Source organism: Thunnus maccoyii, chromosome 4, assembly GCF_910596095.1.
Source record: "Thunnus maccoyii chromosome 4, fThuMac1.1, whole genome shotgun sequence".
Lineage (NCBI taxonomy): Eukaryota > Metazoa > Chordata > Actinopteri > Scombriformes > Scombridae > Thunnus > Thunnus maccoyii.
The window spans coordinates 12,461,941-12,489,782 of NC_056536.1; the positions used below are offsets into that span (position 1 = coordinate 12,461,941).

Sequence of the window (27,842 nt, forward strand, 5' to 3'; positions counted from 1 at the left end):
GAGGTAAGACTAATCTTCTGTGCATTTTCCAGAGAGCATACACCATGCCTAAGCATTTACATATATTATAGTTGACTATATGAACACTGTTCATTGAGAGCTGAAGTCTTTGATGCACTACATGAAATTAATCACAGAGATTTTTGGTCCCAAATCTCAATTTCTCTACATGAAGAAGTTCCTGCCAATACAAACAAAATCCTCTTACCTGCAGGGCCGGAGATGGCAGATCTGATGTTACCAGGGTGTGGTTGAAGTGATACAGAGCTAAAGAAAACACTTCATCTGAGGAGCCTGAGGAGAAAGAAAATACTTAAAATCTAGCAGCGTGCATTGCTGTCTAACAATTATGGTCCACACCTGTAATTATCTACCAGGCCAATAAAAGGAAATTAGGGTAACTGTTTGAGATTACTTTCATGATAAGCAGTCAGTCATTTCTTCAGGCATACCTTTGACATCTTTGTCCACGTCTTTGATGATGCTGGCTAGCGTTGCCATGTGCTGCTCTGTTAGAGACACGCTCAGGTAGTTGCGGATGAAGTTGTTTCTTGACTTGAGCATTGAGGTGGTGATGAAGTTCAGAATGCTGGAGGCTAAACTGAGGAACTATAGGAATAAACAAGTATGAGTTATTTGGTTGTTTAAAATGACTAAACTTTACCTGCACAGTGCCCTCATGACTTTTATTCTGTATGTAGACAGACATACAAATGAGTCAAAACATGTCCTCACCAGCTCTGGGTCTTTACGGCCAGCTAAAATGTTGCCATTCTCGCTCGGGTTCTGCTTGCTGGGACTCTTCAGTCTGGGAGAGGTCTCCAGGGGTGGGGGTGGTGGAGGTGGCGGAGGAGCTACTTTGTCTTTAGTGGGCGAAATTGTCTCTTCAAACCAAAGCCCCAAGATGGGTTCACTGTCATCATCTGAGTGAAAGACATATTTATTTATATTAACTTCTTATGAGTGGAGGAAAGAAATGTTCCAAGAATTACCAGACATTTGTGAAGTGGTAGTGGTGTTATCAAACGGCAAAATGTAAGAAGCTTCAAACTACTTCATGACACCTACAACAATGTGCAGGCGGCGAACAAGAGCCAAAGACTGCAGTACATAGTGAACACATACTGACATTCTGCTGGTGAATATCCACTTAAAGAAGAATATTACATAATTTGTCTTCTGAGAATATTTTTCTCAAAAGATGTCAACTTTTAATTGCTAGCACTGAAAATAAGGAACAGGCTGTTTAGTTTATATATTTTCCTTTTTTCCTCAATATACTTTCCATCACAACAGATAGTGAAATGATAATGACGGAGCTCATGATGTAGTGTTTCTCTGTCACCCCAGTTGCTGAAAAAATAAAAAGCCGCTCTACAATCTTCCACATTCTCAAAGTTTCTAACCTTAAATGATGGCATATCTTAACTAAAGTAAGTTTTCACAAAAAAAGAATATAAAAAAAAAAAATCTTCCTGCTGGGGTTTTGTTAAATCTTGATTGTAGCTCCAAGAGCAGAATTACTGTTTAGAAAATTAGAATAAATAAATATGTTTTTACTAGCTTAATGAAATAAACCATTTCACATTTATATTTTAAAAATGAACACATTTTGTGTGTGTGCCTTCTCATACATGCTATTGTGCTATATGCAAAATGAGAGAAACAATGCAAAAGGTCAACTTCACACTTGATGCAACACTTGTTGTTATTCTACAATGGGAGCTCTATCTGCTGAACTGAGAACACATCACTGCTGCATTATCACATAGCAGAGGGCACTGTGTTACAATCAACATGTCACAAGCACTGGATACTTTATTTTTATGCACTAGCAACATGCAGCAGCTAGAACAAATGTTTTGCTATTTTATTGTTTCAGTTAAAATTATGTGGTTTTAATGTAGCTGTAATAACAAAAGGTTGTTTCTATCACACCAACTCTGTCTCTCTTTGAAGCAGCATGGAAACCAGGAGCTGCTAATGTGCTTCCATTACATTGACTAATTGTAAATGGTAAATGGACTGTGTCTATATAGAACTTTGACCAAAGTGCTTTACAATTTCCCTCTCATTCAACCATTCAAACACACCACTCGGACACCAATGGCAGCTGGCTACCATGCCTGTCCTAACGGGCCTAACCATCGAGAACAATTGGGGTTGTGTGTCTGTGGCATGTGAAAGGAAGGAGCCAGAGATCGAACCATCAACCCTGCCAATAGTGGAAGACCTGCTCTGCATCTGTACCATTAATGTTAAAGTGAAATGTTAAAATGAGAACTGGACCAACACATATCATGAATGTTCACTTCTATTCTGTCAAATTAATATTCACCATTATTCATTCATTATAATGAAAACTGGAATTTTAAAATTATTTTCCTAAGAGCATATGGAAAGAAAGCATCTTAATCTTAGAGGCCCAGTGCCCACAAGGTCTCATTCTTCAGCTTGACAGCTTTCTTCACCTGGAGTCCAACAGAAGATTCTTGGGTCTGCTGCCTCATCAGGTTTTAAGAACTTTCTGGCCACAAGTCCGGGCCGCCACCTCAGCAATGAAAGATTGGAACAGGACCCACTTTAATTCTACATCCCAGACCACAGATCAGATGCAGGAAAATAAGATGTTCTTGGTTCAGCCTCAAGACATTTTTGGGTTTTTACCAAGTCTGTCCGGCATCCTCACCCACCACCTGTCCTAATCATTACCAGGTGTTCTGCTACTAAGAACAATTGAATGTTGAATGAATTACCTTACGCACACATAAAGGGCATTTTCACACTTGCCTTGTTTAGTTTGGTTGAATTGAACCCTGGAGCATTTACCCCCTTGGTGCGGTTCATTTGGGCAGGTGTAAACATAGCAATCGCACTTAGGTGCGGACCAAGGTCGTATATTCTGGCTTGGTATATGACCAAAACAATGGCCACAATTACGAAGAAATGCCAATTCTGCCGATGGTTCATATTTGGATAGCTATCTCGGAAGAAAAACAAACTCTCCTTTCTCCACCGGCCAACCCCATGAGATTTCTGACCAATGAATGGAGCTCCCACATGGCTTCTGATGATACATTTTGGTTCACTTGCAATTTTGCCATGTGAAACCAAACCGAAACAAAGAGAAAATGCAACAAAGTAGCAACTCATCCACTGATTCGGACCAAAGAAAACAAACTATAGGTGTGAAAACGCCCAGTGTTTGTCATGGACAATCAATGGCTAGTGAAGAAGTCACAAAACACCACTTGAGTTCAGAATAGGCAGGCAACCCCCTCCAGGTTTATCCATCATTTCCTATGTTTGTTTAAGTTTCCAATCAGAAGAATCCACAGACATTGCCCTCCCCAGTACACCACCCAGTCAATCCAAGGTGGCCATGGTCTCTAAAGTTTGCTGTATAGGAGCAGAAAACAGTGAGAGACTTCCTTCCTATGAAACACAGTAGCATAGAGGAAAAACTCCAACACAGCAGCAATCAGCCAGGTGCTTGTGTTGAGTTTTTCCAACACCTCTCACCCTGGACAACTCCAGGAGAGAGATGAGTACTGCCCATATCCAGGTGTTCTGTGTGAAGAGGTGGAGCCCATCCACATGTAGTTACTCGAACTCCCAAACTAACAAAGGATCCTCCCCACCAGAGAGGTTGCACTCTACAAGCTCATCAGGGCCTTCACTTGAAATACACTGAACTTTCACACTTATCCTTGTGGATGGTGGCTCCACAAGGCTGCCTAGTTCAGTAGCTATAAATCAATAAAATACATTTCAGCAACCTTATGATTGGATTAGAAAAGCATCTCATTGCAGACATAGCTAGTTGAGGAATCTACAGATTATTTCAAATATGAAAACAAGAAACTACTGTTAGATTTGAAAAGAATATCACTTTAAGTTGATATTCACATTGCATGCAACATACAAAAATCATAACTTTTCAGGTGACAGCAAGACGTAGCATAGAGTGTTTAAGCCCATAGTTTACAAGCACAACTTCAATTTATCATATTCAAGAATAATACCACTGTTTTGACGTGGGTTCAATGTTATTTTTGTATTGAGAATGTTTCAGACATCTGGGACCAGTAATGCAATGACAAGTAAGAAGAATATGATGGCCAAAGAAAAAAAATTCACAAAAATCTGAGGTAGGGCTGGGCAATATGTCCATAAAATCAATGCTACAATAATCTTAAATATTTACCTCAGTATTGATAAATGACCAAAAAAATAAGTTTAACTTTGACTACGACCTGCTACAAGCTTACCTATGAAAGCATTACCATTAGTGGTCCTAATGTTGAAAGCCACTTTATCTGCAATGACTGTACAGACCAAAGACAGGACAAGGCAGGGGCAGACTGGATGATGACGAAGGAGTGACATATTGTTTTAGGAGAAAGCTTTCGAAAGGACCTAAGACTTCTATTTAAATGTACCAAGAGTAGTAATGTTTAGTCAGTCAGTTACTGCAAATGTTGTTGAGGTTTTAATGATTGAAAAAACAGTAACCCACATAGTAACACCACTGGTATTATCCTTTGAACAATACTGAGCCACAGATGAACCTTCTTTGAGAAAATATTCAAATTTAGCTCAGGTCAATTACAACACAAGGCATCTTTCAGATAAAGAGCAGTTTTGCAAAGGCTCTTCATCTGTGGCTCTGTTATTTTCTTATCTGATGAAGCTATAGCTCATAGCCTAAATTGTGAGACATACAATAACAAAATGAATCTAGGACAGTGAAGAGGACACGAAGTCTTTGACCCGAGGACAGAAAACTGCTGACCTGAGACACAAGCTGCACTTGTCTTCTCCTGTCTTCTTTCTGCTGAAATAGTAGACACTGTCAACTACACTGTCATTGTGTGATGACGGGACAAAAATTTTAATGACATTATTGTGCGCTGTATGTGTACTGTATACGTTTACCCCTCTCACTGCTGCCATAACCTGACTGACTGATCCACTGAGAGCACACCTGCTTCACTGACATTAGCTCAGAGATCAAACACAAACGTGACTCTGTCTTCAGCACCTGTCTCCACACTGTCATGGAGAGAAACCTTGGAGGCATCACATAAAGCTTTCACGATATTGACTCGTTGGTCGATTTACTCATTAAGTCATCAGCATATAGTTGATGCCCTGATCATACCTTCAATTAATGTTCCATAAATGTATCATACTTCAAAATACTTATTCTAGATACAATTTATATTATCAATATAATTGATTATTTGTGATAATGAGAAATCTTTGGATCAATAAACAGAATGTAGTCTTTGCAATATCCAATGCTATTTAAAAATGTCCCAAGTCATCATTGTATCAACAATGTTTAAAGTTAGTATTTCATTCAACACCCCAATAGCCACCTGTCCTCTTTTTTCTAGAAACCCAGTTTCCTGCACTGCGTTTATATGTAACTGCAAATTCATATTATTTAATAAGGATGGTGTGTAGTTAATACATTAGGTGCTTTTGTCTCCATCATGTCAGTCCAAGTCCTCTAGTCCAATAACAGCCACAGGTATGATCTTCTCTTGTTTTGCCAACCTAAAGCTGCTATGTGGGTGCATACTTTTGGCATGAACATTTTTAAGGAGGATTTCTTAAGTGCTGATGTGATTGATGTGAAATCCAGAATGATAAAGTACCTTGGCTGCTATCCTCCTCAGTACTGCTGAAATCATCCTCATAGTAGGTGTTTGAATCTGTTGAAGCGCTGGCATCACTGCTGACGGAGCCCTTCCTCTGGCGTTGGAGAACACAAGCCTGTTGGAAGCAAAAACAACAGTTTATAACTTCTCAATGTTTCAGTCACATTTTCACACTCTTTCCAATCAGCCTCCAATTTATTTTCAAAATAACAGTATCTGTTGTATCTTTTATGTACATTTTATTGTGACTACGGCCGTCTAATTTATGTTACCTTTTGTGTTACAGTATATCACACTGCACTAATAAAGTATTAATACTTAAAGAGAACTTTTCTCATTTGACCTAGTGTGGGAGGGTTGTGTCTGACTATTTCTGTAACTTTCTGAAACTGACGATCCGACATTCACACCAACTTCACGCTGTGATTGGCCGGCTGCGTGGAGGTTAGAAAGCAGCCAGGGTTTTTTATTTCCCGCTCTAGCTCTATTTTTTCATTGTTTACACAACTATTTCTGTCAGTTTTCATTTGTACAACCGAGTGCAACACCATAAGTGTCTTTCAGGAGAGAAATTTAAAAGGAAAATTTAAAGAGGAAATAAGTTTACCAATTAAAATTAAGAGGAAAATAAGTTTCACCCTTGCAGGCAGCTTACAGATGAACTGCAGCACCCATCTTTTCTCTCTTTTACCAAAAGCAGCACTTCTGTATTTCCCATGATGAAATTAATGACACAACATAACTATCAATGATGCAAATTACAGGTATGTGAATATAAATTACTGCACCTTTTTGTAGGAAGTGGAAAGCAGAGTGAAGAGTAGATTGGTCAGGGGCACAGAGTCGATGAGCCTTTGGACCCTCTGGATTGAGGTGCTCTGTGCCATGATGTTGAGCTCAGCTGGTGGCCCATCACTTGCCCAACCCTGCAGGTAGGGGGACAGAGGGATTGTAATGAAGAAACATGGTTATTAGGGAATACAAGGTTCCTTCACAGGTTTGTCATACGTATGATTTTTAAGATAACTGTCCTCAACAATTTTTCTTAATTTTCTAGACTTAAAAACTTCTCAGACTTAAAGGACCAGTGTGAAGGATTTAGTGGCATCTAGCAGTGAGGTTTCAAATTGCAATAAACTACCCCTCCTCTCATCCTCCCCTTCCAAGCGTGTAGGAGAACCTACGGTGGCCACAAAACTCATGAAAGACCCTCTCTAGAGCCAGTGTTTGGTTTATCTGTTCTGGGCTACTGTAGAAACATGGTGGTGCAACATGGCAGCCTCCATGGGAGAGAACCGTCTCTATGTAGATATAAAGGGCTCATTTTAAGGTAACAAAAACACAATGATTCATAATTTCAGGTGATTATACACTAATGAAAACATACTTATGAAATTTATATTCCATGTCTGTCAAGTGCATTCTGCTAGATGCCACTTAATCTTGCACACTGGTCCTTTAAATTCATAAAGTAGAATTGTTTTGTTTACAGCTAAACTGAATGAGTGATAAATTAAGGTTGTTATTAGTGAAATAAAGTTTGACTGGTTTGCAAAACAGTGTCTGTTTTTTGTCAACAGTGAAACAAGGGACACGATCTGGTCAACACAACTGTGAAGTAAGACTGACTGAAGAAAAGGACGTTTTCTAGTTGTTTGGACAACAGGTTGAAGGCTCACATTTCATTAGTCACTTTTTCATCGTAATGCAATGTAAAGACACAACAGCAAGTAACCGTATTGGTTTGTTGCTTTACTTACTCGGTGCAGGGCCTCAACTTGCAGATCCTGGAAAAGCGAAGTCAAAAGTTTGATGGCGTGGTTGGCCAGGATTACGGATAAAACTCCAAACCCTTGATGTCTTGAGAAAAAAACAGCAAAAAGAAAACCACAAAAATAATTAATGCACATGAATCAATTTCAAAGTGTGACCTTTTTTCTTGAAGATAAAATAAAATAAGTATTACATATTTAAAAAAATGCAGTTCGTTCTTTCTTTTTGGCTGGACAGCAGGGATCAGCCCTAGTTTCCACATTGGCTATTGCTCTTTCAAAATGATTCAGTGCGAACAGTTTTCTATTACGTCATCAGGGTGCATTTACAGCACGTCCACACTCATGTCCGCAGGCACTCAGCCTCTCAGCAGGACTGAGTGCAGCCCCGAGCGCAGCTCACTCTCTGCAGGACTGAGAGCAGCCCCGAAATAAGTTTTAAAAACATACATTTACTGACCAAAACATCTCTCACGGAGGTTCCGACACTAAGAGCACCAACCCGTGGAAGATCCGGGGACACAGTTGCCTTTCACATGTGTGCACTAGTAAACAGGGTGCTGTAGGACTGTTAATAGGTCACTTTATTTACATTTATAATCATCAGACAATGAATCATAATGACTTTGGTATTCCTGACTTTTCCTCAAGTACCACCATGAGGTTAATAACTCAACTATTGGATGAATGAATTTGGTTCAGACATTGACGGTTTTGAAAGAATGAACTGTAGTAACTTTCATCCCGTTAGCACGCCAACATGCTAAACCCAGACGATGAATATGGAACATTAAACCAACTACAACCAACATGTTAGCCTTATCATTGTAAGCATACTGATGTGAGCATTTGTGTCGAAGCACCACTTTTAAATAGAGCCTCACAGAGCTCCCTGGCACAGCTGTAGACTCTTAGTCCTGTTTATTTCTGAATCGGCCTATAAACTTACTCTTTACACCGCACAGTCTAATTTTAAATGCAGACCTTTTCTTTAGACCAACTGAGGGACTCCTGCACACAGTTTTAGAGACTTCATTGTAGTTATTACTGCCCACTTCAACAATTACAACAAAACACAAAACCTGCATAACTGTCACAGAAGGACAGACAAAACTGATCCCACAGTGACACTAGAAACATATTCACTTTACCCTTTGCCAGGACCCAATTTAGGCGATCCTGCGCCATCCTTAGTGCGAGCAGCAATATCTCGAACACGCAAGGCAGCCAAGGGATCTTTCTCTTTCCCTTTATCCGCCAGGGCAGTGGGGCTCAGGTTGAGAATCAGGTACAGGCTGTTTAAAAGGCACCAGGCTCCAAGCAGCTGGAAGTTCTGATAATGCTGCAGAACACGAATATGTACACAAATTATCACTAGTAGATGAATAATCGATTTCTAAATACCTTTAACAATTACACAATTCTTGATTTTAACTTCAAAAAAAGGGTTAACTTCTGAAGTTGCTCAGTCAAACAGCACTGAACCAGTATTACTTTTTTTCTTTAAGCTGCATTGCCAATGCCATGGCACTCAAATCTGGTACTTACCTCTCCTCCAGCTCTACGGGAGTTGCTGATGGCTTGCCCAATCATTTCATAGATCTCCAGCTGTTGCAAACACAAATTTGGTATTTGTTACCATTTTAAATATATAATTGTATCTTGTTAAGGTAAGCAAGATATCCTGAGATAAAGAGAGATTTGAGACCCAATCAGAAAACAAATTTTATTTCTCCACAAATCTTTAAACTATTTGAAGCAAACACTTACTTTAGGTCCATGTAAACATACAAGTTAGATAATTCTATTAGAAGACTTTCTGTGTAGCACCAAACTATGTCCTCAAAACTAATGCATCAGGAATGTTGTACTCATAATACTCACACATTTCTGGACAATTGTGGCTGCGTCATTTTCATAGTCCTCCTCTTTAGTCCCAGTGGAGGCAGAGCGAAGCTGCAAGCCGCTACCTACCTGCAGAATGGCCATGCAAGTGGCCACACTCACACCTAAACAGGAAAAATAGATGTATTTAAATAATGAAAATAAAGTTGTTGCATTCCATTGTTGATTAAACAGGGTTAAGAACAGTAGCGCGTGTCCAAGCTGGTGCTTTATGATCCATTGAGGTTGGTGTTTGTAGAAAACTGGTATCACCGTCCCTTCTACAATTCCTTATTGTTTGCTTTTTTGAAGGTTATATCACTTTGAATAACTGGACGGTATAATTTTAGCTTATCCACCCAGAGTTATCACCTACCAGCATAGAGACAGCTCAAAGCCAGCACAGTCATATCCAGTAATCTCCCTGGTGTCAAGGGCTCCAGTACAGGCAGGGAAAGTGTGTCCAGAGCCATGGTTACGTCTATCACCAGTGAATGAAATCTGGGGATGGGTTTTAAGTATGGAACGTTAATTTTATGTCAGGGGGGAGCTTTCCAGACATTAAGTCATCAAATACACACAGAAACAGATTATACAGCCTCTATTACACTAAAATAGTTGGATCAAAAAATTGGATCATTTTAACCTAGTACGTAAATTTTAAAACATACCCATTGCGGACAGCTGTGGCATCAGCCACTGTGGCAGGCATGATAAAGAATGAGTTGGCCGATACAGCATCCTGGAAACGGTTGATGTAGCGTAGAAAGTAGGGCAGGTTGAGGCACACTCGTAGCAACTTCTCAGACCCACCTAAGAGGAGAAATTATTTTAAAAAAAACTATTAGCTTTGTAAAGAGAAGAACAAAATGAGAAAAATAAAACTTGTCATGTTACTTTGCAATATCAACAGCAAAAGGTACTTTGTCAGGTTCCATGGTTCTTAAAAGATTTAGATTTTTCTACTAACGGCAGTGTAAAATCAACACTTGTGACTGTCACACGGCATGAAAAGATAGATTGAAGGAAAACAAACATAACCAAGATTCTGTTATAAAACCATCAGGACATTGCTGAAAGGTGATGGGTGATTCACATTTAAAAACAGTGTGTGTCAGTGTTTTATATATTTAGTGGCAACACAAGCAAATGGATTACAATGAGGAGCCTCGAAATTCCCATTAACATTCAATTTTGAAATCACTTAGTAGAAAACATAATGTCAGAAGGGTTGACTACTTCAAGTGGCTGTGTTGGAAACATTTTTAAATATTAGCTGTAAAGAAATTAATTTCCAATATACTTTAACTGCTATATGCATATTCTTCATGCATATTAATTAACGGTAGCTTTCTAAAACAACATACTTTGTAAAAAAACAACCTCTTTCAATGTTTTTCAGCACAAACATCTAGAATAAAACTTTCAAATTAAGATATATGTACAGCATAACTGTAAACTCAGTGCTAATAAACCAACAACGTCGAACAACAACAAAGTAACAACTACTCACCAAGTTCCTGTAAGCTTGACACATTCTGAGAGACGAAGGCATTTTTCATTTTGGCCTGAATGGACTGATCTGTGGTTTGGTCATCGCAATCACTCTCAGCCTATAATTACAAAAAGAGTTGAAAAACATAATAATTAATTATGGTCATCAATTACAATCATCAATGCAGTGACAGAACAGCTGTTTCAAACACAGCAAATTGAATTAAAAGGTAAAGAGTGAGTTTATTTTCAGTGTAAACACTGAAGAGGAGAAACTAGAACACAGTTGTGATTAGATTTCTAAAGGAGCGGGCAGCTGTCAGGTGTCTGTAACACTTGCCTGCATGTGTGCTGCTGATGGGGAGGCCAAGATGGTGGTAAGGTCGGGGTTAAAAACTGAAGTCAGCTGATTAAAGAAGTTCATTTGTACTTCTTTTTGCCGAAGCTCTGGGTTCACAGAACTGGGCACCTCCTTCTGATCTTCCACTATTAAACACAAAAGGAAACAAATTTTCTCTGTTACATACCAAAGCTTACATTATTCATTTGTTTTTGCAAATATGGGATTATACTATCAATATTTACAGCCCCAGTGTGGGGCTTCGCGCTTACCATCTGAAAGGGTTTTGACAGTTTGAGGCAACTTGGCAGACTTCATCATAGCAGTGAAAGTTATGATTTCTGTGCGATCTAGTCTGCTGCAGCCAGTGCAAAGTCCTTTTATCAGAAGAATCAGGTGTTTCTGAAGAAAAATAAACAGTATCGCTTAATTCAACAGGTGGGTTTAAAAATGATCTCCTTTCAAACAGAAATGAGAAAACTCAGTCCCACAACATTATAATTTCCCCATTTGTTTGTTCCTCTCACCTGTGACACAGCACATGCTTCATCTGGGTTCTCCAGGCGTAGTAATGAGAATTCAATCAATACTTTGCATGCTGCAGCAACCGACAGTAGCTGATTTCTCGGTACTAGAGAGACAGAACAAAAAAAATTGCTGGCTGGAAGAAACAACCTATGACATTGTATTTTACTGAATGGCAGTAGTAATTTATTCATTGTTACACTAAAGAGAAAATGAAAGATACATACTTTGCCCACATACTGTGGTGATGTAATGTGCAGAGAGTGCCACAAACGATGAGTAGAAAGGCTCATACTGTTTGTCGTGGTGCAGAATGTCTGATTCACTGCAAATGACAAGTGAAGTATCTCGTTAAATAATGTCAAATATTATTTTAATAGCACATTTTTATGACATGTTTCTTTCTGGAGAGGAGAGTAGAGAAAAGCAGAACAGACAGAGATGATGACATGGTGTTCGAGAAACACTATTGAACTTAATACATCCTATGACATTTTACAACACTTAGATAACATCTTTCAACCCAGACAATTATTTGCCAAAAATGCTGATCTAGAAAGAAATCCTGATCTGGAACTGATAATTACCTTTGACTGGCAAATTGTATTATTAATACTATGCAAATGACAATAAGTGAACTGGTGTGACTGTGTGTGTTTGGTACCATATTAACTTTGGATTCATTTAGATGTCTGTGTGTGTTTGCCAAAATATTATTGTACAGGCACACCTGTATTCATTTAAACCATGATAATTTGTCTTGAGTTTTGATGAATGCATTCTCACATGAATAACAGGAGGACCGAAACGGCCCTGGCACACGGTTATGCAGTCTTTTCTAAAATGTCTGACAGATCTGCTCCTCAGCTAATTACAGTAGCCACCAGGGGAAACCAGTTTGTGGTAAATTATGCAGTTAAGATGAGCCTGTCCATGCCCTAACAACACCTGGAAACCCACAACTCTGATATAAAGTTTCTGCTGATAAAGAACTGGCACAGACCAAATGACACCTAATCAATCTGTGATCTGATCACATACTTCCAGGCAGAAGGAAGACAGCCTATCTTGCTGGAAACCGACCTGTGTGTTGCTGTAAGCGTAAGTCCTTGACACAGGCATGAAGTCTGCTTTTTTTCCTTATCTATATTCCATAAAACAGTGACTTTTTTCTGCAGCCTCCAATACATCAATCTGCTCAAGTGACAGTACAAAATCACTTCAACGTGCTACACCATGACCATATACAGTTCCAAGTATCAACAATCACCAACACAGCTTAATGCATCTCTGCTAAAGCAATCTAAAATTAGTTAACACGATCTGTTTTTTCCTCCAACTCCTCCTAAAACAAGCTCCAAAGAAAGTACTGCTGATTGGGTCATTTGCTGGCATTTGTTTACTGACCACAAAGAAGCTGTACATCATTCGGGTGAAAGAAAAGAAGGGCTCCCAATTAATTCTCAATTAACCAATACAATTTCTAAAATCTGTCTCTGAAAGACTATAATGGTTTGACTGTTACCATTTAGTCCATCTTATTTATCACTCAGAATTGTTTACAATATCTGCTCTCAGATGCTTTAAAAATAGGAATAATAATGATGCATGATGATTATGATGTACATTATCAAGAATGACTTTATAAATAGGGACCATCATAAACACTGTATGTAGAATAACAGAATCTATGATGATACTGACAACAAAAATACAGTATGAGAAAATTCAGTATACTTCTTTAACGTCCAAAAGGGTAACCATGGTGCTTATTTTACATGTGGTTTGATATTTTCATGTACCCCACTTAAACACCTGTTTTGTTTTGTTTTTGTTACTGAACTAAAGAACTAAAGCATAAACATTTTCTCCAACATTATTATTACAAATGCAATTGACATTTCATAGAGTTCATTTAACATGTTAGACATAATGGACTATGAGGATGGTTGAAAACTCACAGGAGAATGTAAATAAACAACAGTTTTGCTTTTTATGTTTCCTGGTTGGACCTTTTCACTTGAAAACGAAACTAACAGGCCCTGCAGCAGTAGTGCTTATATGTGCAGTTTGATAGTGGCTTCAGCAAATGAAACCAACAAACACCATGAATGCCCAGAGGGATCAGCTGATGTCACCATTGAACAAGGGTGTCAAGTGACAACCTGGCTGCTCTATAGGTAGTGACTTGATAATCTCTCCATGGTGATGTATCCATTGGTAGTTTGCAGGTCAAAATGTGCATATACTATCTAGTTTCACGACAAAAATAATTAAAGGTCCCTGATGCTGATTATGCCTTACTGTTCACACTCCTCTCTAAAGGCAAGTTCCCCTTGCGTGACAGGCGCTGCACCAGGATATTTGTGGTTTAACAGCAGGATGTCGGTTTTCCTCACAACATCTTTAGTCTTAATGTTACATTTAATTTCAAAGCAGCAGCACCGCCACGTTATCATTTTATTAACAATGCATTAAAGGCGACCACCAGGAGAAAGTACAAGGTCCCCGCCTACTTTCAACCCAACCACGGACATGTTTACAGCGGATAACGTTATACTGACTGGCTCCCTTACTAACCAGATAATGCACATACTGTTTATTGACATGCCCGGAGTGGTCTAGATATGACAAGCTCAGCATACAATTTGGACTGCATTTAGCTGACAATGTCACATAATACTGTGGCTGGACCGATTTCAGCGTTAACGCTACGTTATCCAGTCCAACTGGAAGGCCCATTACTTAGCTTCCTGGCTAATGATGAAGCACATTTTATGAACGTTACACTGCGACGTTGGCCAACGTTTACACAGCTGTACATTGAAGAGTAATGTCCACCAATCTTACAAAGTGCTTTGTTTCAAACTGATACTGCGTTACAAACCAGGTTACGCTTAATAGCATCTTGAGTAAGTCAGCTAAGGTTAGCATATTAGCTAGCGTCAGCAACTGACTGGATGCTAGTGTAGGTTAACAGTAGCTAGCTGCTAATGTTAGCTAAACTAAGCTAAGCTATGCTAAGCTAAGTAACGTTTCCCGTCTAACTTCACTAACCAGGCTGAGTTAGTTAGCTCACTCCTGAGTGGACAAGGCCAGTAATCGAGCAAATAGAGGCCCGCAATTAATTGACATGTAACCGGTTACCTGTTGATTATAGAGCCAATAAGCTGAGGTAGCTCTTTCGTTTCAAAAGCGGTGTACGAAGCCGATAAAAGCGGTCGTACTGCCGCTGTCCATTCGTGCTCCCCATCTCCTCCGCTCGACGCCATCTTCAAATCCCGTAGAAGAAGCTCGCTGCTGGAAGAAGAAACGGCCAGTAAATCACAGGGGGCGCTCACACCCCGACAACAGTCACCTCCGGACTGTCCACTAAACACCAGAAAGGGGAATATGTATGCTTAAAAGTAAATATAAAGAATAGATGTATAACTTTAACTGTTAAAGGGGTTCATTTATCGGAAAACTGTGACAGAGAATTAAAAATGTGTAGTAGCCGACAATTCGTGAATTAAAAGAAATCAAAAATAATAGTGAACAAATTGTAAAACTGAGGTATGAACATATGGTAAATGAAACTTTTTATTTTGTATTTTGGGACAATTGTATTGTTTGTTTTTCAGGTAGGTATAATAAGCTAAAGCTTCAGCCTGCACCTTTTCTGTCAATAATGTTTCTTTCTTTGTTTGTTTGATATAATTTGTTATGATTTATCTATGTATACTGTACGCATAGTTTTTCAAAATGAGGACTGAATAAATACATGAAAACATCATGTCATATAAGGAGCAACATCTCACCACAAGGTTAATAAAGGCTAATAAAATAATTCCTAATTTGTACATAAAAATAAAACAGAAAGATAGAAAAACATCTAAGAGTGATAGGAAAACATTTCTTCTATCACTCTTATCAGATTCAGAATCATCTTTATCGGCCAAATATGTTTACACATACAAGGAATTAGACTAGATTAGATTAGTGGCTCTCAATGTACTTACACACAGAATAACAACAACACTATATAAACACGTGAACTGTAAACAGGATACAAATAGTGCAAAGAAGTGAAGAGTGATGAGATGAATAATAAATGGTAAACAAAAAAATGACATGTTGCTTTATTTTTGATTATAGAAGAAAATTTGTAGAGTCATGGCTCTTTTAACATTTTTGTAAATAAATAGCATGTGTGTATGAAGCAGATTGGACAGATTCCAGTGAAATTTGGGGTAATATCTCATCACTGTTATCTCATCTTATCTTGGGATAAGAGCCAAACAGTCTTGGCTGTTATCCCATCAGTGGTGAGACTTTGTTGACTGCAATGCGTACTGGATCAGTACTGGTCCAACATAATAGGCTATATATATGTTCAATCTTGCACACTAGATTCTTTATATTGTATTATCTTTCTTTCTGATTTTTAAACCTTAATTTTAATTCCTCTAAAGTTTTAATACCTTTTTCATCAAGCCCGGGAAACATAATTTCATTTCTTCATAGGAAGCATTTGATACTGAAAGTATAAATGTAACTGTAGTGAGATGACAATAAAGCTCCTTGAATCCTTGAATCCTATATAAGAGTTCATTATAGTACATAACATTCTTTGCTGCCTTAAATTTAAAGGTCTTTCATCAAGTTATTGCATCATCTTTACAATAGCAACAGGACTTTGTTCAATCCCAGCAACCCAGCAAAAAGTCCAATCTAATTTATCAATGTGATCTGTGACAGCAATAAACAAATAGTGTTTTGGATGGGAAGAAAGAGTCAAATTTAACTGGATACTCATCACTGAATTTATAACCTCTGGGAGGGCTTCCTTTTGGACATATGCGTTGAAGCTTGTCTGTTTTTCACTTCAAATATTACTAAATCATTTCCATACACATCATTTTTGAAACTCTATGCTTTAATTAAAGATTACTACTTAGTATTAAGTAAGTACTAAGTAGTGAATTAGGTTGGAAAATATTTCATCTTTTTCCTATGAAATACTATATTTCCACTTTTACAGTTTGCAGAGGAAAACAAACAAACAAACAAACTGAGCTGGGGGGAGCTAAACTTCACATAGAGATTTTAAACAAAAACAGGCATTCACAGCTTTTACAGCCTTTGGATTAGAGGAAAATCAGATTGAATCAATGTACCAAGAATTTCAGCTTCTGACTGTAAATTTTCTTTATGAATATGAAATTTAGCCAATAAAATTGAAAGCTAATATTTAGCTGGTAATTCAGTTTAGAGTTATCTTCTAGTATTCCAAACAGTACATGTTCCCAAAATGATATAACATTTTTATCAGTTTGGCTGTTGATAAAGATACACATGTTGTTCCTAAAGAAAACATATCTTAGCTGGGTAAAATCAGTGAATAAGTTTGAAAGAAACTCTCGAAGAGACTCTTGAATCTTGAATTTTTCAACTGTACCCAAACATCATCCCAGTTTTTTCTCATTTTCATACATCCCAGAAAACATGGATGTGATCTGCATTTTTCTCTCCACACACTTTTCTCTCATGTGTAAAAAAAAAAAAACAAGTTTTCATTCAGGTTTTGTCTGTTTTAAGTCCATTCTTCATGCTGCACCACCATTGCAGGACATTTATGGAAGCCGTGTGTCTTCCTCACCTGCAGGGGGCGACACTCATCTGTCACAACACAAAGAGGAAGCTCGACAACTTCCGACTTCCTCCTTCCCTTGAAGAGGAAGCCATAGCTACTGCTGCAATGGCAAAGCTAATTTTGTTGTTGCTGAAATGTATAGTTTTATTGAGCACTGTCGAGGCCGTGTTTGAGGATCAAGTCGGAAAATTTGACTGGTAAGAGGAAACTAGCGAACGATAAAACATGTAAGCTAGTTAGACCCATGTTTTAATGTGGACATGCTAATGCTAACACCTGTCACAGCTCCTTGCTGCGACCCGGTGTGTTTGAGCTAACCCAGTCTTTATGTGTGAGAAAAGGTCAAATAATTATATATATTCTTAATTAAAAATGCAAGAAGTTACATCTGATAGTTTTCTTCAGGTTGCCGAGTTTGCCAGCGATGAAACAAAGGGTCTAGTAAGCTCAATGAGCTGCAGTAAATGTATTTCATTTAACATGTTTAAAATGTATATAAAATACTCTACTTTGAATAATAATGTGTGTCTGATGTGGTTTTTACACACAAAAAAGAAAACAGAAGAAGAAAAACATACTTTTGAGTGGAAGGAGACTTTAAATGTATTTCTAAGCATTTGGAAAGGATTGTAACCATCTTGTTACTAACCAGTGTGACGTCCACCAATATTTCCTTTTTACATTTGAACTGTGTGTGTTATAACACTGGGATCTGATCCCATAAACTATCATGTTGACTCCCTCTCACCTTGTTCACTTTGTGATTCACAGGAGGCAGCAATATGTAGGCAAGGTTCGCTTTGCCCACTTTGACACACATTTGCAATCATCCAAAAAGGTGATTGTGGGAACTGATAAGAACGTTTTTGCCGCCCTTAATACCAGGACTGGAGAACTTTGTAAGTAATGTGTTAGTCTGTCATAATAGGCAGTCCTCCTGGTCCAAATATACAATTTCTCCATTAGTTGACGTAGCTTGTTCTTAAATGACTGCTTATACAATGTCTGTTACAGTCTGGCGACATGTGGATAAGACTGGGCCAGAGGGAAACATTGACGCTCTTCTGCAACATGGACAAGGTGATTTTTGTCATTTCAGTTGAGGTTACAGAGCTTTATAGTTCATTTACTGAACGCAGATAATTCTTGAAAATGTTTTTGCGTCCTAGATGCGGTGCTGGTGGTTGGTAACGGTCGCCTTCTGCGTTCCTGGGAGATGAATGTTGGTGGTTTGAACTGGGAGATTGTGCTTGACTCTGGCAGGTGATTACTGTCTTGACTAGTGGTGGTTACATTCATAATTGTCCTTATTTTGATCAAACATTGAAATGAAAATGAAACTGATCAAAAACTGCTTTTGTGATACGTTTTAGCTTCCAGGCAGCATGTTTAGTTGGACAGCAAGACACAGTGAAACATGTGGCTGTTTTGAAGAAAACTGCCATCTCTCTCCATTATCTTTCTAATGGTCACCAAAAATGGATAGAGAATCTTCCAGAAAGGTAAGTGGCCATGTTTTTAATGTTACTGGATCAACAGTCAAGAGCTTTTATTGTCACATGCACAGCAACACAGCAGATAGCAACATTGAAGGCAGTGAAATTTGGCTTCTTCAAGTTCTAGATCCAACTAGATTATGAAATAGATATTTACAATTGTAAAAAAAAAGAAAAAAAAAGAAGAAGAAGTAAAGGAGAGAGAAAAGGAAGAAGAGAATGATGAGAGAAAGACAAAATTAAAAAAAAATACAAATAAACATATTGCTACATTGAATGCTATACTTTTTTATATACTGTTAATATTAGTCTTGTCTTTATTAACAACGTCTACCCTGAAATTAAGTATTTTGTCAGCTTGAATGCCTTTGTAAAAAATACCATCTATATCACAAGATGCTGGTAGTGGTTCCTTTTAATGACTTGGTGCGATATATTTTGGGGAAATGATAGCAATGCATTTGAAGTAAAGGTATGCAAATATTAGTAATATTTAGGATACAAAAGAATAGATTATGAACAATTAGAGAATATCTGTTTTATACACATGTTCAAGTGACATACGGAAAAATCAATTAAAAAATGTAGGGCTGCAACTCTAAAATATAAAAATAATCAATCTACCATCATATCAGACCAAGAAAAGCAGCAAATTATCACATTTGAGAACCTGGAACCCTTCAGATGTTTGGCATTTATGCTTGAAAGATGACTTAAATGAGTAATCTATTATCAAAACAGTATTGATTTCTTTTGATTGATTAATGGACTAATCTTTGCACCTCTAAAAAAAGAATGAATGGATATGTCCAGTGTGCATACCAAATATGAATTCAAGCACTACCTGTATGAAGCAGCAGAAATGTTTGGGACATAAAAGCACACATTGAGGTCAAGGTTGGCATTATAAAAATTACAATATAACTGTGTGTCTTTTTTGTCTTTACAGTGAAACAGTGGATTACCAGACTGTGTATTCTGGTGGAAATGGTGAAGTGTATGTACTGGGAGTTGTTCCTCATTCCCACATTGCAATTGTTACTTACAGTGTGGAGGATGGAGAGATAATCAAGCAGGTAATTCTGATTCATAGTGACAATAACATAGGTGCTTTGTTGAATATATTTATATAAGTAAATCAACGCCTTGGTTGGTCATATTTCTGACTTCTTTGCTTGTGTTGTTCTATTCAGATCTCAGTCGAAGCTCCATGGCTGTCCAACATACAGGCCAGCTGTGCAGTGGTCGGCCAGGGGATGTTGACGTGTGTGGACTCTGCAACTCTATCCCTCTACACGCTTGACTTGCACACACAGTCACAGATGACCCAAATCCCCCTGCAGGTATCCACCAAAATCAGCAAAAATCTCTCTCTTTACACTGATTCTTCTTCTTCTTTAAATGCTTTGCCGGTTTTTACATTGTTCTACCACTTGTGTTTTCCTAGTCACTGGGACTTGAAGTCACACCAGGCTTCCATCCAGTGCTGGTTTCCACTCAGCCCAATCCAGCCCGGCATCCACTGTCAGAGTTCTTCCTTCAGCTTGGACCCGAACACCACGTGCTTCTCCAGCTCAACGAGGGTCAGATAGTCACACTGAGGGATTTCAAGCCTGTAAGTGGCTGTTGCACTTCTGTATGATTAAGATGATCTGACAGTTTAAATCCAGACCACTTCTTGTTTCTTATGTTTCCTTTTAAAATGTTAGCATATTCCAGTATTGCAATTATTGTATCTTTAAGTCACCCTTGGATAAAGGCTTCAGTTGTAAGCCTAAAATGTAATTTGGCTACTCAAATATTTGACCGTCATGGGAAGATGAGTGGGTAACATCAACAGAAGGAACTTTACAGGCAAGAAAATATTGTGAAATTTGCCCTTTATGAATAAGGCAAAATTCACAATTTTTCTTAAGTTGTAATATTTTAAGCCCAGGATTTTTTTTTCCAAAAATCATTATAGTTTTCACTTAAAACTAGCAAATCTCAGTGTAATGATTTCAGAAATTGTAAAATGGCATGTTTGTCTTGATTCTTAGGCCATGTTGACTTCATTTTCAACCACTGGAGAGAAGACTGTCGCTGCTATCATGTCACCCAAGAATAAAACTGTGAGTTGATGTGAAATTGCACAGATTGGTCAGATTTGTTAAGTATGTGTGTTGTTTTGCCATTGCGTTCTCACAGTGTGTACCAGCTGGTTTAGTACAGTCTCGGTTGTCTCCTGTTATCCACATGTTGAGTTCAATGAAGAGATCAAATGTGTTACACTCAAGCAAAGAAACATTTCTTTATCAGGCTTTATATGCGCCTGTGCCCTTTGGAAATAATGCTACAAGGTATACTTTAAATAGTCTGAATTGTATTTAAGATGTTTTGAAGCATTGTGAAATATATGATTGTCTGTTTTCTTCCTTTAGGCTTGCAGTCTTAACCTCTTCAGTGCAGAAACTGGGCGCCGACTTCTAGACACAACCCTGATTTTTAATATGGATCCTAATGGTGGGAAACCAGAGAAGGTGAGTGAAAACAGGAATATTGTACTGGCTGGAAGGCTGAGTTTCCCAATTTTTCACAGTTTGCTGTTCAATTTCTTCCTAATGATTCTACAGCATGTTGGCTCTGTGGCTGGTCAAATCACTGTGAAACTGTGTCAAATCCTTGTATTATTACTATTAGGATATTAACAATGCTTTTCATACATGAGTTGTTGTCTTTTTTATAATATTACGCAATCTAAGTCATTTTTATTCTGTCTTTCAGCTGTATGTACAATCATTCCTGAAGAAAGATGACTCTGTTGGCTACAGGGTCATGGTGCAGACAGAAGACCACACTCTCACTTTCATACAACAGCCAGGTATGGAAGGCAAAAACAGGAAGTTTTGGTTTTTAGTGTGTGAAAGACTCCGCCAGTTTGCGCTGGTTAATGTTATCTGGGGTCACTGGCCACTGAGGGGCGCCAAAGTCAGAACATTTTAAAATCCTTCTCAAAGTAATAAAATAACAGACAAAATGAGCAGGCCTTTTTTTTTTTTTTAGGGACTTTAATTCAACCAGATCCCACAACTACGTTAATGTCTGGACCATAATATTATTATGTATGTGATTCATGATTCATGTGATGATTCCAACCCCCATTGTGTTCACTGTCGAGATCCAGTACATCTCTCCAAAATGCAGAGGCTAGTGAGCCACGCTTTGCCTCATGGTAACATTTGAGTATATCCCACCACTTAATCACCATAAACGCTGCCAAAGTCTGACCACTGCTCTCAGTTTTCATAGTGTACACATAATCTTGTCCTTTCCACAAGCATTGCGGGGGGGGTAATTCATTCATTCAGTTCATGACAAGCATCAACGCAAACTGCATACTGTAACAGGGTGTGGAAAGTGGAATGAATGATTACAGAACAATAATGAGTCTTGTTTTCCAGGGCGTGTAATGTGGACAAGAGAGGAAGCCCTGTCAGATGTGGTGACAATGGAAATGGTGGATCTGCCCCTCACAGGAACGCAGGCAGAGCTGGAGGGAGAGTTTGGCAAAAAGGCCGGTAAATGTCAAACCAGGAATCCCGTCTAGATTTTCTTTCTCTAAAGTTTCGATATCATTCAGTATTACTTTGATTGTTTTCAGTTTGCAGTCTGTTAGAAGTTCTCAAATTCTCCTGCATGTCCTCAAAACATAGATATAGCTGTCCATTTTCTAATCTAAGAGTCAAGCTTAATCAACAAAATCTAAGTTGTTTTTTTTATTATTATTATTGTTGAGGTTGCAACAGTTAAAAAAGATGTATTGAGGCCATGAATCACTTTGTCGCATTAGCTTCACTTTCTTTTGTCTTGTCCCACTTTTATTGCTGCGCTTGGATTCAGCCATTCAAGGTAACACACTTCTCTGCTCTTCTTCAATAAAACCTGATCGCTTGAGTCTTAAGGTTAGGGTCTCCTGTCGTTTGGAAAATCCCTCGAAACATCCACTGTACCCGTCTTTTCATCAACCTCTCCCAGCTCTAGATTTTACTTTTAGAATCAGTCATATAATATTTCTACAAAGACTAATTTGCTCCTGTCTTCTTGTTTCTTGCACAGTTTTATTTATTATGTGACAAATAAGCTGCTTAATATTCTAGTATTAGTATTCTAGATTTTTACATAAAGTAATCTATAGAGTCTATTAATGTTATAAGGCACACATGCGATTTGCCGAGATCCACTCTGAGAAAGGTCATTTAATCCTTAAATATGAATTGAAAGCCATTAAACACCATCTGTGTTCTCGCCGTGATATGTCTAGACGGCCTGATGTCCATGGTGCTGAAGAGGCTCTCCTCTCAGCTCATCTTGCTGCAGGCCTGGATCTCCCACCTCTGGAAGCTGTTCTATGATGCGCGGAAACCTCGCAGCCAAGTTAAAAACGACGTGACCATTGAGAACCTGTCCAGAGACGAGTTCAACTTGCAGAAGATGATGGTTATGGTTACGGCATCTGGCAAGGTACGAGACTAAAGCTTCCCCCTTTTCAATTGGTTACTGTTTGTAAGTTTCAGGAGAGGCGAGCTGTGCGGCACACTTGTGGTCTAACTAGATTCTGTTTATTTTGTCTAAGACTATGCAGGCCTGAAGTAAAATTAAACATTAATAAATAGACTCCATTAGGCCTCTCAAAACCTGCACTCAGCCTTTTCTTTTCTTTTTTTTTTCCTGTTAAGCTCTTTGGGATTGACAGCAAGACCGGCAGTATTTTATGGAGGCACTACTTGGACAACATCCCACCTAATGCAGCATTCAAACTAATGGTGCAACGGACGACTGCACACTTTCCTCATCCCCCACAGTGCACACTGCTCATCAAAGACAAGGTATCCAATAACAAGGGCTCTGAGCTTTGTGTACCTCTTAAAAGGGAGAGTATAAAGGCCATATTGCACAATCCCTGACTTAAAGGGCTTCATGTTGGTCAATTTCATTATCTTCTGGGCCGGGCTGTAAGCGTAAATAAAGCAAAACCAGCGATTGTGAAAATTACTGTAGTGTGACATCAACAGACCAACTGCTGAGGGTCTAAAAAGACGACATCACTACTGGGTTTTACTGAACATGTCTTCTCATTGTGGTGATGGCTCAATATTTGTTTTCCTTTTTGTTCTTTTTTTTTTCATCAGGACACAGGCCTGGCCACGCTTCATGTGTTTAACCCCATCTTTGGAAAGAAAAGTCACATCACCCCACCCGCTCTGCCTCAGCCAATACTGCAGTCACTCATGCTGCCGCTCATGGACCAGGATTATGCTAAGGTCTTACTTCTCATTGATGACCAGTACAAGGTCAGTGGCAAGCTGTAAACCAGATCAACATTCTGCATTAACCATTACACATTCAGTACATTGTGTCCAAAAATTTTTTCTCTCTAAATTCATACACATCAGACTAACACTCGACTCTACTGGACACTAGTACAAAACAGTACAAACATTTTATAACTATAGTATTTAACTGTAGTGGTATTCTTCTTTTTGGGTGAGAAATATTGGCTTCAAACGGTTTGTTAAAATTGTATCCGACTGTTATTTTTCCGCAGGTGTCTGCCTTTCCCTCTACAAAGAATGTATTACAGCAACTCCAGGAGATGGCCTCATCCATATTCTTTTATCTTGTTGACTCCAGCCAGGGAAGACTGTCCGGCTACAGGCTACGAACGGCAAGTGAAGCTTCTTTCGCTGCATTATTTCAAAGTTCTTTGCACATCAGGACCCCACAGAAATTTTTAGAAATGTTTGTCGAGTTAGCAACCTTTCAGGGTTGATGCTTTATGATTAAATAACACATGACTGATTTGGGAAAAAAAGAATAAATCCGGATGTTTGTGTGTTCTCAGGATTTGTCGACCGAGCTGATCTGGGAGGTAGTCATCCCGACGGAGGTGCAGAGGATTGTCTCCGTCAAAGGGAAAAGGCCCAATGAGCATGTGCACTCTCAGGGCAGAGTCATGGGAGACCGTAGTGTCCTCTATAAGGTACATTAACTGTGCCTAAAACCTTATTACAGCTGTGAGAAATGTGTTGAGAAAGTTAAGATATTATATCAGCTGAATTATATCATTGTTCTTATTTGTGACTTTGGTTCCGGCCTCGACTCTTCTCTCTCTTTCTCTCTTTCCTTCTTTGATCAGAAAGCGAGAGTTACTCCCCGTTTTCTTGTGTGGACTGAAAACTCATCTTTCCAATAAATACCGTACCTCGTGTCACTGTTTCCCCAGTGAATCATAAACCGGCTCCACGACTCACTCTGAATAGAATAAACACTGCTTCTTTCTACAAGGACTCTCACAGTCCTTACTGTAGTCCTTGCTTATATTTTTGGTGATCTAAATTATTTTTGTTGTATTTTAGGCTCTGCTGCTACCAGTGCAAATTTTTTTCCATCATAGTTTTAAGCAAAAAAAAATGTGGATAGTGCCCAGCAACACTTGGGTACAGGTGCAGGACAAAAACAGCATTCAAAGGAAAAAGGGGAAGTAGTCTGCACACCGAAATTTGCAAGGCAAATATGGATGTAAATGATCAAATTTATTATCTTGTTATACAGCAGCAACTGTGTTATTGGATTCATTGTAGTCCTCAGCTAGAATACAGGTGTCTTTAATGAGTGGCTGAGATATTGTGTATTTGACTACAAATGTGTGCCAATTAATAAAATGTGTTTTTCATCTTTTTGATTTAGATGCCACATTGTGTTTTTTTTTTTTTTTCATTTCTTACAGTACCTGAACCCCAATCTGTTGGCGGTAGTGACTGAGAGCACAGACTTGCATCAGGAGCGCAGCTTTGTCGGGATCCTGCTGATTGATGGCGTAACTGGTCGCATTATCCACGAGGCTGTTCAGAGAAAGACCAGAGGACCGGTGCATGTTGTGCACTCTGAAAACTGGGTGGTGGTGAGTATTACTGACACCTACATATTCTCACTCTTGGATCCTTTATTGTTTTGATGCTTTTTGCTTGGTTACTGTGAGAGGACGGTGACTTAGCACCCACACTGTAATAGAACACTGAACACATTAAGACCCAGACTTTGAAAGGGAACTCAGGTGATGCCTTGAGGGTGTTGTGAGCTCACTATTGAATGTGTGTTTGACTCTGCAGTACGAATACTGGAGCACCAAGTCTCGCAGGAACGAGTTCTCTGTGATTGAGCTGTATGAAGGAATGGAGCTCTACAACAGCACTGTGTTCAGCTCTCTGGATCGACCACATGCTCCCCAGGTGCTGCAGCAGTCTTACATTTTCCCCTCCGCCATTTCTACCATGGAGGCCACCCTGACTGAGAAGGGCATCACCAGCCGCCATCTGCTCAGTAAGTTTCACAGAGGTCTATTCTTTTGGGTGTAGTGACGTGTATTACTGCCAGCCAAAATGTCTTTTATTGTTTACCTTCAGACATTTAAGAGTAATTCACATTTTCTCGCAAACAAAAAGGTCTTTTCAGCGCTGCTTGGCGACAAGTGGCCTCTTTTTAACATGTTTCTTTGGGTTTTCTTTGTCACAGTTGGCTTGCCATCAGGAGGAATTTTGTCATTGCCCAAAATGTTCCTTGACCCTCGGAGGCCAGAAATAGTATCTGAGCAAAGCCGGTAAGTCCAGTCAGACTTGGTTTAAAACTATTAATTGGTTGTTTTTTTTCCCTTATCTTTCTATGTAACCTGTTAACTTGATCTCCAGGGAAGAGAATCTGATACCATACGCACCAGAGTTGCTGATTCGAACAGAGTGGTTCATCAACTACAATCAAACTGTATCAAGAGTGCGAGGAATTTACACTGCCCCCTCTGGCCTGGAGTCAACCTGCCTGGTGAGTCCGCCTTCACAGTACTGACAAACATACTATATACTTTATTATTCTATACTATCGGCTCTTTTATACAGAGATTTAATGACAGTGTTACTTTTTTCCTTGTAGGTGGTGGCATATGGTCTTGACATCTACCAGACACGCGTCTATCCCTCAAAGCAGTTTGACGTACTGAAAGACGACTACGACTACATGCTGATCAGTAGCGTCCTCTTCGCCCTGTTCTTCGCCACCATGATCAGCAAACGCCTGGCAGAAGTCAAACTGCTCAACCGGGCCTGGCGGTAAAGTGATCGTCAAAATCCCATCTCTGACAGCCCCGAGGCTGCACAAAGGACCTCAGCCCGAGGAGATGAGACCGCTGAGGCCGAGCCTGTAGAAGAACACAGGTCAAAGTTCAATAAGGCCCATAAGGAACTGCAGGGGTGCGGGGACGGCGGGGTGGGGGTGAAAGGAGGGGTTAGAAAAGGTTTTATGTGTTTATTTTATAACTTATTTTGCAAGCACAAGGAATAATTTCATAGTAGGATAATTGTTTTTTGTGCCATGTCATTTTGATTAAATGTTTAAAACATAACTAATTACAAATCACTGAAACGACTTGAATTTAGTAAATGGAGTTTGGAAATTAGTTTTTACTAAGATTAATTTTGTCACATTTCTGCGTCATTAGACTGTTCTGAATGAGAATGATAATAAATGTTGAGGTCAGTCAGAGAAACCAGAGACAGAAGACATGCAACACACGTGAGCATGACTTAGTACAATACCTCAGTCGAATGGTTTGTACTTTTAGCCTGCTGAATCACCATGATACCCAAATGCCATTCGGTTTGATGGCAAATGAACTGTGAATATGAAGTGTGAGGAGATAATGTAGCACGGGCAAGAAACGGTTATTTGCTTTCCTGAAGACGCTCCCACCAAAAGCACTGTCATGATGTCTTCACCATCACACACTTCATGAAGGAAAATGACCAACAGTAGCCCTTGTTTATGTACATCAGTCATCCTGCAGCTCAGATATTTGTGAGCACTATCAGCTACCGTTAATGCTCCATTAAAAAATTGTCTCAGAACTCCAGTTTAAGTGTTTTGTTTCTGTTTTCCAAAACTTTCAGAGACAAAAATGAAAATTCTTTGTAGCCTCCAAAATACATAATTATGGTTAGA

At 38.9% G+C, this 27,842-nt stretch overlaps 2 protein-coding genes across 9 annotated transcripts in view; one reads left to right on the forward strand and one right to left on the reverse strand.

Moving 5' to 3' along the window:
• The window catches only part of ubr4 (ubiquitin protein ligase E3 component n-recognin 4), a 55,119-nt gene extending 40,083 nt beyond the window's left edge, over positions 1–15,036 (reverse strand). For 3 of the 7 annotated variants that reach the window (XM_042407791.1, XM_042407788.1, XM_042407786.1), the window contains exons 1-18: positions 14,832–15,036; positions 11,912–12,009; positions 11,687–11,790; positions 11,432–11,561; positions 11,160–11,305; positions 10,839–10,938; positions 9,997–10,138; positions 9,702–9,826; positions 9,326–9,450; positions 8,990–9,049; positions 8,593–8,783; positions 7,430–7,529; positions 6,458–6,595; positions 5,667–5,784; positions 4,796–4,837; positions 736–923; positions 453–609; positions 209–294 (exon numbers count right to left, since the gene is read on the reverse strand). In XM_042407791.1, the coding sequence (XP_042263725.1) occupies positions 209–294; positions 453–609; positions 736–923; positions 4,796–4,837; positions 5,667–5,784; positions 6,458–6,595; positions 7,430–7,529; positions 8,593–8,783; positions 8,990–9,049; positions 9,326–9,450; positions 9,702–9,826; positions 9,997–10,138; positions 10,839–10,938; positions 11,160–11,305; positions 11,432–11,561; positions 11,687–11,790; positions 11,912–12,009; positions 14,832–14,956 (2,175 nt within the window). In that variant the 5' untranslated portion in view covers positions 14,957–15,036. The remainder of the gene's footprint in view (positions 1–208; positions 295–452; positions 610–735; positions 924–4,795; positions 4,838–5,666; positions 5,785–6,457; positions 6,596–7,429; positions 7,530–8,592; positions 8,784–8,989; positions 9,050–9,325; positions 9,451–9,701; positions 9,827–9,996; positions 10,139–10,838; positions 10,939–11,159; positions 11,306–11,431; positions 11,562–11,686; positions 11,791–11,911; positions 12,010–14,831) is intronic. The other 4 variants (XM_042407793.1, XM_042407792.1, XM_042407789.1 and 1 more) reach the window with 2 other exon arrangements.
• A 2,250-nt stretch (positions 15,037–17,286) lies between these two features.
• emc1 (ER membrane protein complex subunit 1) lies at positions 17,287–27,753 on the forward strand. Of its 2 annotated transcripts, XM_042409996.1 has the most exons (23): positions 17,287–17,516; positions 18,091–18,218; positions 18,334–18,399; positions 18,489–18,582; positions 18,693–18,821; positions 19,765–19,891; positions 20,009–20,158; positions 20,263–20,430; positions 20,855–20,926; positions 21,236–21,334; positions 21,579–21,675; positions 22,256–22,372; positions 22,695–22,703; positions 23,116–23,315; positions 23,531–23,680; positions 23,984–24,145; positions 24,400–24,519; positions 24,697–24,834; positions 25,582–25,755; positions 25,964–26,174; positions 26,367–26,451; positions 26,540–26,669; positions 26,778–27,753. In XM_042409996.1, exons 1-23 carry the CDS (start codon positions 17,302–17,304, stop codon positions 26,955–26,957), a joined length of 3,021 nt encoding a protein of 1,006 aa, XP_042265930.1. In that variant the 5' UTR covers positions 17,287–17,301; the 3' UTR covers positions 26,958–27,753. The 2 variants fall into 2 exon arrangements, with proteins under 2 accessions (XP_042265930.1, XP_042265931.1); XM_042409997.1 differs by lacking the exon at positions 22,695–22,703.
• Positions 27,754–27,842: the final 89 nt, after the last annotated feature.